Raw genomic sequence first — 15,723 nt, 5'->3', positions numbered from 1 at the left:
ATATATATATATATATATATATGTATAGAATTTTTTTTTTACAAATTTGAATTCTGCATAGATATCCATAATTTCCCTTCCCACCAAAGACTTGAGAAGAGAATGTGCTCAGGAGGTAAATGTGTTCACCTCCTGAGCCTCCAAGCTTCACTCCTCTGGCAAACCTGGCTTTGTGTTATCAGTAGGCTTCACGTGTTGCTGCTGCATGTGAGCTGTCTACCCTGTTGTGGTTTTCCTGCTTTTCCTGCAGCTGTCATAATATCAGCAAAGAAGCCGATGACGGTGTGGTGGCTCTCCCTTACAGAGCCATCAAAGAGGTGAGAAGTGTAATGCTCCTTTTCGCAGCCTAAATGAGACAAAGCTGTTGTACCATGCAATATAAATCTGTATAATGTTAGTGTGATGCACATTATTATAAATTGTTTCCAGCCAGGGAACAATTTATTATTAGATTCAAGCCCAGTGACAGCGATGTGAGCGCTAGCACAGACTGTAAAGTCACTGACCTGAACTTGATACAGCCTTGCCTAAATGTGTGGGAGTTGTGTTGGAAAGTGAGTCCACAGAAATCTGTATTCCCTAAAATGGAGAATCTCCTAATAATTTTCCTGATATCCTAATGGAAGTGGTTACTCTTTCAAAAAGATAATATTTTCCACCTGTACCATTTCTCCATTGTCTGTATCATATGTGCCACAACAAGTAGTCTCAGTGTCTTTATAGTTATTATTTTGTGTTATTTATTTGGTGAAATTCTTCTAGCTTTTTGTTATTACAAAAAATACTGTTATTCTGATTGTGTTTCCCATTTCTGATAGGTATGATTGGGGAGTCACAGCATATTAGAATAGAATAGAATATAATAGAATAGAATAGAATAGAATAGAATAGAATATACTTAATTTATCCCTAAGGAGATCAATAGTTTCATTTCTTTCAGTGTTCATGGGGAAACAGCTTTTACATGTAAAATCTACATTTACACATTTCACATTAGAGCAAATAAAATTTCTATTCAGAGGTTTCACTGTGTTTCCTGATACAGGAGGTAATATTGACATTTTGCAGATGATCACTTATTGCAAAAGAGTTGAGGATTTAATGTTTAACAGAGACTGTCGCCACATGCATAAATAATTCAACTCTCTAGCAAAAGGTCAGACAAACACAATCTTTATGCAACTCAGTTTACACTGCCCACAGCATTGCAGTCCATCCATCCATCCATCCATCCATCCATCCATCCATCCATCCATCCATCCATCCATCCATCCATCCATCCATCCATCCAAGTAAAAACAGCTATAATGGATTTTGCAAAACTGCAGTAAAAATAGCCAATTAAAATGTATATTTACCTAAAATGGCCACCACAATGTCATCCTTTAGTATCTCAATTGAGCCACGGGACAGAAAGTAGAGAGCCGTTAGAACATCGCCGCTGTGGACCAGAGTGTCTCCAGGAGGAGCATGAGTGGTTCTGAAGCGCATGGCCAAGGCCCTCAAGCACCCTTTGGTTGCCCCTTGAAAAGCTTTACAGTTCTCTAGAAGATTTTTGTTAAGGTGGAGGCAGATATCTGCCTGCAGGCATTCAGGAAAACCTTTTAACACCTGTGACACACAAAAATCTCTGTCAGCAAAATGCTCAAAAATAGTTTATATTCCATACAGGAATGCTTTAATAAGCTATATCCTACAGAGTGGAAGCTGTCCTCAGTTACAAGATACATAACTGCACTTTCGCTAAGGAAGAAAATGGTATTGAGATTTGAAGATGGTACAACACACCAGAAAAAAAAACAACAACTGAGAAAGAATCCAACAGTAAATGCAAAATCATAACATATTTTGTGAAACCAAGAAAATCCTATCATTTCACAAACTACACTAAAATAGTAAATAGCTCCTCAGAAACCATAGCTGTTGTAGCTTTTAAAATCTTTACGTTTTGATTCTTTACATTTTTTTGGCCTGTGCAGATTATGTACTTCGTAGACATTCCTATAGCAGCCAAAAGCACTGATGTGTCTATATTTGCTCATTTCATTATGTCATTTTCCTCACTATTTCCATCATCTAAACCAAAATGATGATCATTTCATTTTACCAATCCAGTTCAAACATTTTTAACAATAGGTTTTCAACTTAAAATATAAAAGAATATATCACAATGTAAATGGACAAATAAAAATTGGTTAGTTTAAAAAAAAAAAAAAGCAAACATTTTATGGAGAAAGGCATTGGACACGTTGATTAATTTAAGCTATCTAGGTAATTATTTAGTTGAAATCTCTGTCTATCAGACATGACTGAATTTTAGTCAAAGATGATTGCTATTGTTTGATCAATGTGGAACTGAGTTGATTTCTACATTTTATTTATGTAAAGTAATATATTTCTAACTCATTTTGTGTAGTAGTCACTGTTTATGTGCTGCACCAACAAACTAAATGGATTTGAATATTTTATGGATTTAAGTAAAACTTTCTTGCTGTGAAAGGATTTGTTTCAGAGAAAGTCAAGTGAAACAGTTATTATTTGTTGATCAAAAAGTTGACCAAGATGCATAACATTTATCTCATATGTCAAACATTTAATATTTTGAGCAGGCATCTTCATTCAGGGCTGGAAACAATCAGTAATTATTTATCTGAATTACTAAGCAGGACCATCTTAAAACAACTCCAATGTTGAAGACGTCTTCATTTTGTTTTAACAACAGAACATAGAATATATTTCCAGTCAGAGAAAAGCAGTTAAATAGGGTAAAACTGAATTATTAGCTTTCAATTAAGCCTTTGCTATTGTCTTATTACATTGCTTTACATTTACAAATGTCAGCTGGTTGCACATGTACAACAAACTGAGCCGTCCTGCACCCACTACTAGATTTATGGCAAATCAAGTTACCTACAGCAATTTAAGACATTAACTACTTATGACAACATAACAATCTATAACGATATGGATTATTTCCAATCAGGTTCTAGCTAAATGTAAAAAAAAATGTACCGTAATAGTACTATGGTCGGAAAATACAGTAAACACAATTGATATTATTTATCTGAATTACTAAGTATTTTTATCCATCCAAGTAACATTATAAGTACAGCTCTAATAAAAAAGAAAATAAAACCCTTTTAGCTCTGAACAACATATTTAAATTTACCATGAATATAACACATGAACTCCTGCAACATGAGCTTAATGGTTCTGAAATACAATTATGTCTTTTCTTTGAGAAATATTATAGAGGAATTTAAAGGTGCTAAACTCATGGAATACGTAAATAAGAAATAATACACAAACTCCATTCTCCCTGCTAATAGATAAACAGGAAGACATTTAATGCACATCTGCGGATTCACACATCACATTTTCATCAACTTATTTTCATTGTCTCAGAAATCCAAAATGTCTTGTCTCTTACTTCTGACATTAGGTTTTTATACCATTCCAGCCCTACTGTTGTGTATTGGAAAGCTTTGACCAATCGCGTTACCGAACCTCACTTGCATAGCAATTCTGGCTTCGTTTTACACTGGATGTGTATTGGAAGTTCCGAGAATTAGGGGTTAACCTCCTGGAAATTAAATCTGCTCCATCTTTAAATTCCTCTATAATATTCAAATAGATTATTGACAAAACAAATGGAGCAAATGGATGTACCTCCTGCTCTTACCAATGAAGAGATGATAGTCCAGATGTAGAGCAAAGGAAAAAAAGAAAGCTCTTTTTAGCATCCTAAACAGTCATTAATGCAAGGACGGATAAATGCAAGTATTTCTTTTTATTCATTTATCTTTTGGTTGGTTGGTTATTCTTTTTTCTTTTTTCTTTTTTTATTTATTTATTTATTTACCGTGTTCATGTCGATGCCATTGGTGTAGGTCCATGAGTGCTGGAAGTACTCTTCCAGCCGTTGCCTGAGAGGGTTTGGGATCTGGTGAAAGCGGATAAACTCCTTGACCCGTAACATTTGAGCATGGTAGCGGGCTGTCCCAGAGTACAGTCTCTGGATGATGGCAGAGACGTTTCCAAAAATACTGGCATACATGAGGGCTGAAATAAAGACACTGATCAAAAAAGGTGCTGAAACGCAGATCCTAATGTAAACAATATTTACAAGAACAGAGATGCATTAATCAAGGATTATGCCTAATAAAATGAAGAGGATTAAATGTAACAGCAAATAAGCAGCAATACTTACAACCAATTAACATGACGCATATGGAAAAGATCTTCTCTGAGTTGGTGTTGGGGGAAACATTCCCAAAGCCCACACTTGTGAGACTGCTGAAAGTGAAGTAAAGGGCGGTGACGTACTTGTCCTTGATGGAGGGACCAGAGTTAGGATCGCTGTAGTTGTATCTCTTCCCTATGGACAATGCCAAATTGTCGAGCCAGCCAATCTTGTGCTGTAGGTAGGGCTTCTCCACATTGCCGATAGCATACCATATGCAGGCCAGCCAGTGGGCAATTAGGGCAAAGATACACATGAGCAACATCAGAACAGCAGCTCCGTACTCAGAGTAACGGTCCAGCTTTCTTGCGACACGCACCAATCGTAGGAGCCTGGCTGTCTTTAGCAGGCCAATGAGAGTGGTTGTCTGCAGAAAAGCCACATGAAGAAAGATTGTCAGCACTTACATGACAGTAGTCTGTACGTTAGCATTGTCAATTCAAATTACAGTCAGTTTGCACTTTGCTGAAAATTACGTCAACTTATACGTAGACAAAGAATGAAATGCATAATGACACAGTATAAAGTATCATGGTTGAGTGATGCTTGATTTGACTAAAGTTAGGGTCAGTACACCCTCAGATGTGGTGACATGGATAAAGAGCCGTAATACTGAAAGAAAAGTAGTCAGAGTCTCTCTTTTTATATGTATATATAAAGAAAGAGAGAGAGAGAGAGATGGTATGGTTCACAAACATTGGTAGTTAACAGCAAGAGCTCATTTGGAATAAGTGTTTGTTAGCTACTGGAAAATTAGTCCAATCACTCCAAACCATGTGATCTTAATATTAGATCTAATATAGTGCCTTTAGATCCAGCATCACCACAACACAGGAACAAAATAAACACGTCAGCATTACCTCTGGACACTACATGGATAGTGTGATACTTTCCTGTATTGAACTGAGCTGCTGATCAGAGTTAATTAAACAATCAATGGAGCTAAATACAGGCCAATTCTGGCAGAAAGCTGCGAACGCTATATAATACTCCTTAGCAAAACTCGGAAATTACTCTTCAGTCAATCTGAATGTAATATATATAATATGTTTCTGTGATACATCTACATTTCTTGCTATATATCAGTCTTTTGGTAGGACTCCAGAATCTCACATTTTATACATCTTATCCTAAATTAATGTTTGCCATAAGTATTTTTAGCAGTCTTGTTAAGCTTCTAAATTAAATGAGCCTCATAAAAACCATCTGCTTTCCTTGTGTTCCCTTCGTGAGTAAGAATGAAGCCGAGTTGAATTTCCCATGATCAGTCTAAAATTTATAAACACCAAAGCTGAGAAGCTATAAATAGAAGCTGTGAACTGAGATGTCATCATAATGTGTCGATTACAGTGACAATTTGCTGAAGCCAGACATTTTTTTTTCTTTTTGTGAAAGGATAAAAAGAAAAAAAAAAAAAAGAAAAAAAACTAGAAACCCATTTCCTTTTTGATTTGTTGTGATCCAGTGAAATGACTCAGCACTAGCAGCAGCAGTGATAGAAAAGATGATTATTGTCTATAATCAGGAGCTTTTCTGGTGTAATGGAGTGACCACAAAGCACGATAAAGCCCTGAAGTGGATCCAGAGCCTTAGGGGAAATCTCCTGCCAGACAAACAAGCTGACAGAGCTGGCAGCCAGCCTGCCAATGACCATCTAACATGGCCAGCTGTGTACATAACTCTTCTGGTCTGGTCCTCACATAAATGCACCATTGATTGCGATTCGGTAAGCCATTAATCCATGTAAATGGATACCAGAATGAGGACCATTCAGAAAAAAAAAAAAAGAAAAAAAAAAGGATATATAAAGAAATACACTAAGGGAGAAAAATATCAAATTTGAAGTAATCCTTTCATATGCCAGAGGAAAATTCCAGCTTTGAGGAGCTCCCCTTGGGAACTAGTCCAGTTAATAGAGCAAACATCCCGTGGATGATGTGAGAAAAGCTCAAAGGCGTTATAAATGGGTACAAAAATACAGACTACACATTCAAAACAACAGACCTCATCCGATCCCGAGCCAAAGATCAGAAGATCAAAGGGGATCGCTGCAACCATATCGATGAGGAACCAGCCTTTGAAGTAATGGATCGCTATCTTAGCTGGATGGCTAACCACTTCCTCGTTGTGGTTAACGTAGGTGGTCCTGAAGTTTATGAGGATGTCAATAATGAACATGATGTCCACCATCAAATCCACAACATTGAGAGGGCTGCACGAGTAGCCACATTCACGTCTCCTCTGCTCCTCCTGGTCATTGAGCAGGAAAGCAGCAGAGTAAGGAGTGAGGATTGCTGTGTAGATGACCAGCAGCAGGATCAGCCAGTCCCATACTGCCTTAAAGGGGCTGTAGTGGAGGATGGTGAACTTATCAATGCGAGGCGCCTGCAGCTTGTACTCTGGAAGTACATCAGCTCCAAGGGAAAGAACCTGGAGAAGAGGAAAGAGAGACAGTTTAACACGACTCCTCTCACTACTATTGAACTATATAATTATAGAGTTTAATTTCTAGTGACATTTTGACAGGTTTATTGTTTCTGACAGTCAAGATTTCTTGGTGAATTAAATCAAACTTGCAAAGCAATTTTAACAGTTCAGGGACCTAAAGGATAATGATAAGTCGACTAAATCACCGTTCACATGATTAACTGAGGAAAAGAAGAAATATTGTCACGCAGTCTCCTTAATGAGCAAAACGTGATTGATTTTTTTTAAGATGGATGAACTCTGGCTTGACTGTAGTTTCTCATAGGTGTTCAGGGGCATGAGTTGTTCTCTCATTTCCTTTTAGTTTATTTTCAAATGTTAGACAAAGATGGGATTCTCTAAAAGCAGAAAAAATAGCGTATCAGCAATAATGGGGGCCCTGGATCTCTTTCTTTGGTCTGTTCTTCTCAGCACATACACATGAATTATAAATTTGGCCATGCCACCCGTCATGAAGCAGTGCCTCAAAACCTCACATCAAAGTGTAAGGAATTATTTAATTAAGATGGTGGCATGCATGTCTAAGCATGTCACTAACAAAACTGTGCAATGTCAAATCTGTCATTATTGCATCATCATACATTAGTGCATAGTACCCACAATGGATAAAATGTTAAAGCTTACAAAGAGTGATGCGAACATTGAGGAGGAAAAAAAAAAGAGAGCAAATTAAATGTGTGTAATCAGCATTATCATAAAATATTCAGGAATAAGATCTTTTTAGTGTTGCAATTACTTGTTTGCAGTAACAAACTGCACTTTTTTCGCTATGCTATCTAAAATGTCTGTTTAAAGTCCAGCTTATGAATGAGTCACTTGAGTAAATAATCCCCCACTTGTGTCATGTTAGCATTGCCCTTCATAATTTACCCATGTTCATGTTTCAGCTGACAGAACCACACACACAGTGTGTGTGGTAAAAGATCATTCTGGCTATGTGAGCAGGTTTGAGATATTAAAAATCTGTGAATGTTTGACATGTCAAACAGTTTCATATTTTATGTCTTTCTTATTTTATTTTTGCTTTAGAGTTTGAAAGACCTAAGTGCAGATTTCCCAGGAACCCTTCATAGGTCTTTCCCATAACAACACACCCTTTTAATAGTTCTCAGACACCATACAAACATAAAGCTCTACCCAGAATACGGATTGAGAACAACGTATAAGAACTCCCAAACCAGGACTGCAAAAACAGAATAGTGTCATGTTGTTCTTGCGGCTTTTAGAGTGAGAAGAGATCAATCTATTCTTGTGGAGCACTTATCGGCTTTTAGAATAATGGGCTGGAGTTTGGCCTGTTCTTGAAGAGAAAATCTTTAATCTCACCTGTGTAACTTTTTCTGTGACGTTGTGAGTTCTGTCTTTGACTTTTGGTGCTATGATGGCTTTCTCTGAGGTTGGGGGAGAATGAGCTTTCTTATCAGTGCCCTCTGTGAAGTTGAGTGCAATCAGCGGGATCTTGTTGATGGTGCTGTACTTGTTGATGTTTGAATCAGAGGTAGAGCCGAGCAGACTGGACTTCACATGGTTGAAAGGGCCTGGTGATTCAGGGAAGAGAGCATTTATCTTAGCAGCAAAATCATCATCTTTAGGACAAATCTAATTAATTCTATTTCATAAAATCATTAAAAAAATCATAATAAATCTTTGTAATCCAACAATTAAAAACTAATTGTTTTCCAAGTTGATATCCTTAACAGAGCCTATTGAATATTGTGTACATTAAAACCTCTGTTATGTACTAAGACATAACAGAGACTGAAGTATGTTTATAGTAAGTGATTTTCTCTCAGATATTTTTTCTTTTAAATATCCCCTTAAATATGGCACTTTCACAAGAAAAGTTAACCAGGTGGAGAAAACCCTCTTACTTTATGTCCCACTTAGTTCCATACGTAAAACAAGTACAAGAAAAAGAGCACACCTCCCACTAGATCAACATTTGGCAAATGTTCTCCAGCAGCTCTTTAGGAGTTTCCACACTTTTGCAAATTTTAACACTTTCTGTGTTAGCTTTAACAGTTTTAGTAGCTATGACAAAATAATGGAAATAATGTGTTTTCACACACACACACACACAAAAAGTACTTGTAGCTGATTACACACATTAATGTTAGCATCTTAAAAGCAAACTCTCATGGTTTGAGGACAGGTGTTGACACAAACACAGTCCTGGAGGAGTTTCAGAAGTCCTCAATAAAACATTTAAGTATTCTGATCAGTCCAGACCTTCATTATTAGTGCTTTCAAAAATATATCTACAAGAATGATTAGATTATGTTCACAACAGGGGTTATTGGAAATGGAGTATTTCTGATTCTTAGAATATGCATTGGTATAAAGACAGAATAATCAGCTCCTGATTGCCTTGTTTTCTTTCAAACTCCTTCCTTCAGTTTTCACATTATGTTTGCTTCAAGACATCAAGATATCACATGTGCCTTTGGTGCACATTGGTAAACGTATCTGCAGGAAATGCAGATTTAATTTAAATTCAATCAGTGTAATCTTTTTACAGAGCTGCTGATGTACTTTTTCATTTTAAGAGAAGCTTTTGTAGAGCAAACATTTAAGTGTGGTGAAAAGCCAATATATAAAAAAAATCAAAAGCAAAATCAGACATAAAGTAGCAAAAGGAGGGAAAAATGCATAAACCTACTAACAAACTCAAACACTAAAAGAAAACAAAGAACAAGCAAAAGAACATTGGAAAAGGGGAGAGAAAAACAAAAAAAGCATAAATCCATTACATAAAATGTGACTTTGATTATATTTCATATTTATATTCCAACATTTATTTTTTTGTTTTGCTGATGGGATATACCATGTTCTTGTTGTTTTCTCTATTCCATGATCACCCACATGGCTCTAAGCCAAACTATTAAGCCAAACTATTAAATTTAAACAAGACATTGGACTGACTGAAACTAAGAAATTTTTGTAATGTTTAACACAACAACCTAACTACTAACACATATAGTTGAGTGAATATCTTTCATGTTTATAAATTTTACATTACCTTGACTTCCATTAGCCAGCTGCCACTTATCCTTATTATTTGACTGCTTTTAAGTGAATACAACTTCCATCCAAAAAGTTTGGCTGTCTGAGTAGTCCATAATGTTTGAATGATTAGATGTAACAGCAAACTGACATTTTAGCAAAAAATCAAATTTTTTAAAGCTGACTTTAAAGCTCTCGGAAAGATTTTATCAAGGGACTCGCTGTCTGGAGTAAAAGATATCAGTTTACTCAATAGGGTTGAACAATTTTCAATCCACATTTAGCTAATAGGCTTATTATTTATCATATTATATAAATAAATGACGTGATATAGCCATTTTAACATCTAATACAGATCCATGGACCACGACTTAAATCTTGTTTCTTAAAAACAAGATCACTAGATGGAATGTAATGAATGCATTTACATAAACTATGACCTAATATCCTTGTCCTACTTTATATCTATTTTTCTTAAACCATACAATTATTCTTAAACATAATTCTGTATAGTAAGACTTGTCTTTGCATCTAGATTCCTCTCCCAATTCTCCATCGCATCCCAGTTACATTGCTTTTGGGCACTACTATTATTTTTTAATCATTATTAAGAATTTACCTCCCAAGTTTAATGAGTGGGTAACTTCTTTGCAAAAAACTCTATAAAAGCCAGTTCATTTATTTGATTTAGTTTGGATTTCTAAACAGGTTATACAATCTTTCCACTCCGGATACCTCACAGCCTGAGTTACTAATGTTTCTAATTAGAAATTGTACCTTCACTTGTATGTCGGTCCCTGAATACACTTTTTGAATTGGAGCTATAACCCTCAATTTCATGGATGGATGAGGCTCTCCTCATGCTGCCGGTGCTGCCTCTGGGGAAGGTGTTTGACAGGGAGGTGGAGGACTGGTGAGGCTCTGTCTGGTACAGCTTGTCCCACGGGACCTTGAGGGATGAATGATCAAGTGGTTCAGGGCCGATGCTAGCCTGGGAAGAGTGGTGGCTAGAACTTATGAGGGCACGCGTGTCATTGGCCTCAGTAGGACTGCAAATGCTCTTTGTGGGTGAAGGAAAGCTCTCCAATGCCACCGAGTCCTCATCTTCTTTGGGAGAATCCACCATTACGGCGTCTGGGTCCTCTTGTGGAAGAGATTGCTTGTTGGTATTCATCAGGCTCAAGGCGACCTGACGGAAGCGAAAGAATCTGCTCCTTCCTATCAAATGAGAAAAGAAAGTCGATATACTGATTATCTTTCTTCACTGAAATGACATTTAAAGTTCAACAGTACATCCACCAAACACTGAAGTGTCTGTATGACATTAACTTAAAATGCATTCAACACACACACAAAATCCATCCACATTATCGCAGCTGCTGTGCTGTCAACCCTCAAACAAAATGAATGTACATGTCACCAGAGTGAGGTTAGCTCAGACCAATTTCTACAATGTTCAAAGAGCTTTAAGTTGTAAGTTAATAAATATATAAATGGCGTAATACTGTTTACCCACTAATAGTTGAAGTCCCCTATGACAAATCACTTTTGTTGTTACATTTTCAGCAGTTTATAACATGTATTCAATCACATATTGGACGGTTTACTTTATTATTACATTTTTGCTAAAACTGCATTGCCCTTTTCTAGTCACACCGAATCTTTAAAGTGCTTTTACACTAGAGCCACATTCAACCTGCCAAACACACAAACATGCAGACATTCATACACCATTTTGCAAATCAGTAGGGAACTTGAGATTAAGTGCCTTGCCCAGGGGGACATGTGGCAGAAGGAGGTTCAAATCAAACCCCATAATTTTTTAATTGCAAGATGGCCTCTGCTCCCATTGAACCACAGTATTTTAGCATGGCCCAGTTTACAGAACTAGCAAATAAATGTGGTATTTACAGCCTCCTATAAGAATTGTTAGAGTCTGAGATCATTATAATTAGAGCCATATTCACTCATCGGCCGCTTCATTAGAAATACATCTTTGATCGCTTGCTAACCCAAATACTAAATCAGCAAAACTGAACGTTAAAACTGAATGGAGAAGAACGAGAAGGCTGGTTGGAGTATTTCTAAAACTTCCGATTCATTAAGATTTTTTACAAACCACCATCTTCTTCATCCAGAGAGAATGGAGAGAAAGTCTAGTGGCAGCTGTGTGAAGGAAAATGCATTTTCAATGTAAGAGGTCAAAGGAGAATGGGCAAACTAGACAATAGAAAGGGAACCGTAGATGAAATAACCATGCTTTACAAATAATTTGGAAAACAATCTCTGCCCAACACATTGACCACTGGGACAAGCATAGATGCATCCTGCCTTGTACCTACACTTCATAGACCGGTAGTGGTGGTGTCATGGTGTGTAGATATTTTCCTGGCACAAGTTCAACCTTTAAATACAAACCTGGTATTGTATCCTTTTCAAGGCCACTAATGCTACTAGTAGCCTTTATTTATTAGGTTTACAGTAAGAAGAGTAGAGAAAAGAAGAGAGAACATGCAGTAGTTGGCCAGGGGGAAGGAACTGAACACGGTAGCAGAATTGAAGACTGCAGCCTCTGTTTATGGTGCACCCGCTCTGCTACTGAGCCACTTAGAGTCCCGACTTGGGACTTTTTGGATCTTGCATACCTTACATGGTTGCTGATTGTGTTAATCTCTTTATGACCCTTCTTCATGACAGCTGATTCCAGCAGGATATTGCACTATGCCAGAAAACTAAAAGGAGCACGTCGAATGTACCCCATCTGGAAAGGTGAGTCTAATAAAGAGACTCAGGAGTATAAAACCTATATCTTCCCTTTCTGAAAACTGATTATCAGTAACTATGTTTTGAGCTTCAGGGGATTACAAAATCAAACACCAAATTGCTTTTTCAAAAATATGTTGCACTGGAAGCAAGAAAAAATGCTAAATGCAGAATCCTTGTTTGTGTCTAAGTCCTATAGGCAATATATGCAATGAAACATTAACAGGAGCAATTAGGCAGGAAGAACAATTTTGTGGTTGTTTTGCTCCTTCAGAAATATGAACCCAAGACAATGTTAGACGCATATAACAGCAATTACAGTTTAATCTCCATCTCATAAAAGAGCGGTTCCAATATTGCCCTGCTGTAATGGGGCTGCACATTAAAAGATGAGGTGTGAAGACCACCAGTTTTCCAACTCCATTTACAGTATTTGCCATAAAGCGGTTGGCGATATCTAGAAGAAGCAAATTAGTTTACCATGAGTAATTTTAGATACTGAAGCTTGCATAGACTGATTCTCTGATGTCAAACTTACAAAAGTCTTTCAACTTATGCCATAGTGACAGAAAACATATTTCCAGAAAGCAGCTGATGCATTAACTATTTTGCATTGGTGTGTAAATGTAAGCGATACTGCAATACATATCTCTTTTGAACATATAAAACCATTAATGAGTAAATACAAACTTGAAGTGTAAATAGTTTAAATGGTATTTTAAGTTTTTTTTGCAACTAAAATAATATACTAAAACAATCATATTCATGTTTGATTTTATAGTAATCTACAGAAAGAAACTCGTCTGCAAAAACAGTGGTTCACGTACAGGTCCAATGGGAAAGTCTTGAGCGCAGCCTGAAATCAACTTTAATTCCTTCCTGTTGTGTAAGAGAAATTCAAAGTCAAAGACAACGTTAAGGTCATACAGTAAGTGTGTGTGCACGCGTGTAATGAAGACTCTTTCTCTCTGACTCCACTAATCTAAAGTCACATCGTATGTTCATCTGTCTCATGTACCCACAGGTTCTCTTCTTGAAACCTCATCACAAGCCATCAACTCTGATTAACAATGCTAGCATAAAACACAGGGGCATGGCTGCATGCAGAGGCATAAAATTCACATATGAACATTGTACAACACAAGCTAAATGAAAGAGCCCTAGAGACAGAGACAAGAATATTGCTGAACTGCATGTTTCATTGTTTTTGCACCATCTGATACACACCCAAAGAGAAAATACAAAGACACAAGCAGAGCACAGCATTCTATCCCTGTGTTCACATGGGGCTTGTTACTGCAACTTTGTAAGCTACTCTGTGCTAGCTGACTAATAAAATAAGCCAATGGTTCTCAAACTTTTCATAACAAAGCAATCAATCAATAAAATTGTATTTGTATAGCATATTTCAGTAGCAAGGCATTTCAAAGTGCTTTGCATAATTAAAATAAAAACAGCATGTGACATTGAATAAACAGTGAGAAAGAGATTTTGAAAAAAAAAAAAAGATTAAAAAAAGATAAAAAGATTAAAACCTGCGCCCCTTTTAGGACTTCAGTTAAACGTCTAACCCTCTGGGAATTTAGTCAAAAACACCGTTTGACAAGGACTCCAACCTCTAGGTTTTTCAGACACATTAGCGCTATACTGGCAGACTTTTTAAGACAGCAATTCAGCACCTAGTCAGTGTGTTGTATTATGCCATTAGAACAACAAAAGAAGAACAAATCATTCTTATCAATTAGCTCTGTTGGGTCAAGGATGCAATTAGTTATGTTTTCCAAATTTTAGTTTGAAAAAGTTAATAGAAAGACCCACCTAAATTGGAATTTAAAGTGGGAGAGTTGCAGGTTTCTTACCAACCTTGATCAACAAATCTAACATGGCTGCCTGGAATTTAAAATGTAATATTTAAACAGGTTCTTTGCATTTTTGAAAATGCATCATTATATATATTGTAAAACTTGCAGATGATTCCAATATTGTAAGATTATAACAGGGGTCTCCAAACTTTAGAATCCAAAGACTCTTTTTAGTCCAAGACCAGCCCAAAAATAGGGTTCCATGAACTTTTGACAAATTAAAAACAAACAAAAAAAATAAATATTAGTTCATTCCTTGTCAATTTAAGAAAAAAATAAATTAAGTGCCATAATGAAAGGTCCAAAGAATCCCTTGTGGCTCTGAAGATGCAGATGCAGACCACAGGTATATTTTGTTTACCACCAGATGACTTTACTTGACGTCAGGGTGTATTTCTTTTGGAAGAAATATGATATCATGGAATATTCTAAGATTTATTTCTGGAAAAAAAAAAAAAAAAAAGTCAAATTTTTTTTTTTCTACCCTGGCAGAAAATCTTGTTATGGAACAACTAATTAGAGCAAAGTGATAATAATGTTAAGCACACTCAGTCCTAGTACAAGGCGACCAAAGAATGGAAAGATATGATGCTATTTATAGAAGTTCAATAATAAACTCCTGGTATATCTGATACTCACTTTGATCTGACTTTGTAGGGGATGCAGGGCTTATGTTCTCTGTGGAGTGGTCACTTCCTTCATCCACAACGTAATCAAAATTTAAAATAAACATCATCACAACTCCTTCTTCATTCTTGACTGGGATTATGTGAGTAGTACACTGAAAGTCAGACCCTGAAAGAGAACAAAAATATCTGTGTCAAACAACTGAAATCACTAGGTTTAAAGGTCAGCCTAGGAACTGTTAACTTTTCAACATGCCCCGTCTAATAAGCATCACCTAAAACAATGTCCTCGAAGTCCAGTGTTTGGATGGGAAATCATATGTAAAGATTGTGAAAAGGTTTGTAGTTTACAACAGGAGTGACTGAGTTTAATGTTTTGTTTTCAAAACCCATCGAAAGGACACATTAAAAACTTGTTACACTTAAAACGACTTTACACTATTTTTTTTTAGCAAAAACAATAGGTAGATAAAGAGAGAACTAGATGTATAGATGGATGAATAGGTAGATAGATAGATGGAACTGATGTAGGTGAATTAAAACTTACCAGGCCAAAATAGAGAGGGAGTAAGATTTAGAGGGATGTTTTAAATGGGTTGGCCCTATTAAAATCAATTTAAGGACAGAAACAGAACAATCAATTTGTGCAGGATATTTGCAGTTGAACCTCTTGGCCCCGATAGTAAAACTTTCTACCCACTGAGCTCTGAACAGCATCACAATAGCCACTGTGCAGCAG

At 36.5% G+C, this 15,723-nt stretch overlaps 1 protein-coding gene across 2 annotated transcripts in view; it reads right to left on the bottom strand.

Moving 5' to 3' along the window:
* The window catches only part of kcnh7 (potassium voltage-gated channel subfamily H member 7), a 50,708-nt gene that overhangs the window by 16,152 nt on the left and 18,833 nt on the right, over positions 1-15,723 (bottom strand). For both annotated transcript variants that reach the window (XM_015050365.1, XM_015050364.1), the window contains exons 3-9: positions 14,998-15,153; positions 10,511-10,951; positions 8,057-8,268; positions 6,248-6,673; positions 4,211-4,610; positions 3,862-4,062; positions 1,359-1,613 (exon numbers count right to left, since the gene is read on the bottom strand). In XM_015050365.1, the coding sequence (XP_014905851.1) occupies positions 1,359-1,613; positions 3,862-4,062; positions 4,211-4,610; positions 6,248-6,673; positions 8,057-8,268; positions 10,511-10,951; positions 14,998-15,153 (2,091 nt within the window). The remainder of the gene's footprint in view (positions 1-1,358; positions 1,614-3,861; positions 4,063-4,210; positions 4,611-6,247; positions 6,674-8,056; positions 8,269-10,510; positions 10,952-14,997; positions 15,154-15,723) is intronic.

The sequence above is a fragment of the Poecilia latipinna genome, unplaced genomic scaffold, assembly GCF_001443285.1.
Source record: "Poecilia latipinna isolate Pla-1442-1.1 unplaced genomic scaffold, P_latipinna-1.0 Scaffold988, whole genome shotgun sequence".
NCBI classification, from domain to species: Eukaryota; Metazoa; Chordata; class Actinopteri; order Cyprinodontiformes; family Poeciliidae; genus Poecilia; species Poecilia latipinna.
The sequence above is the reverse complement of the archived record's forward strand: the minus strand, read 5'-3'. Positions and strand labels throughout refer to the sequence as shown.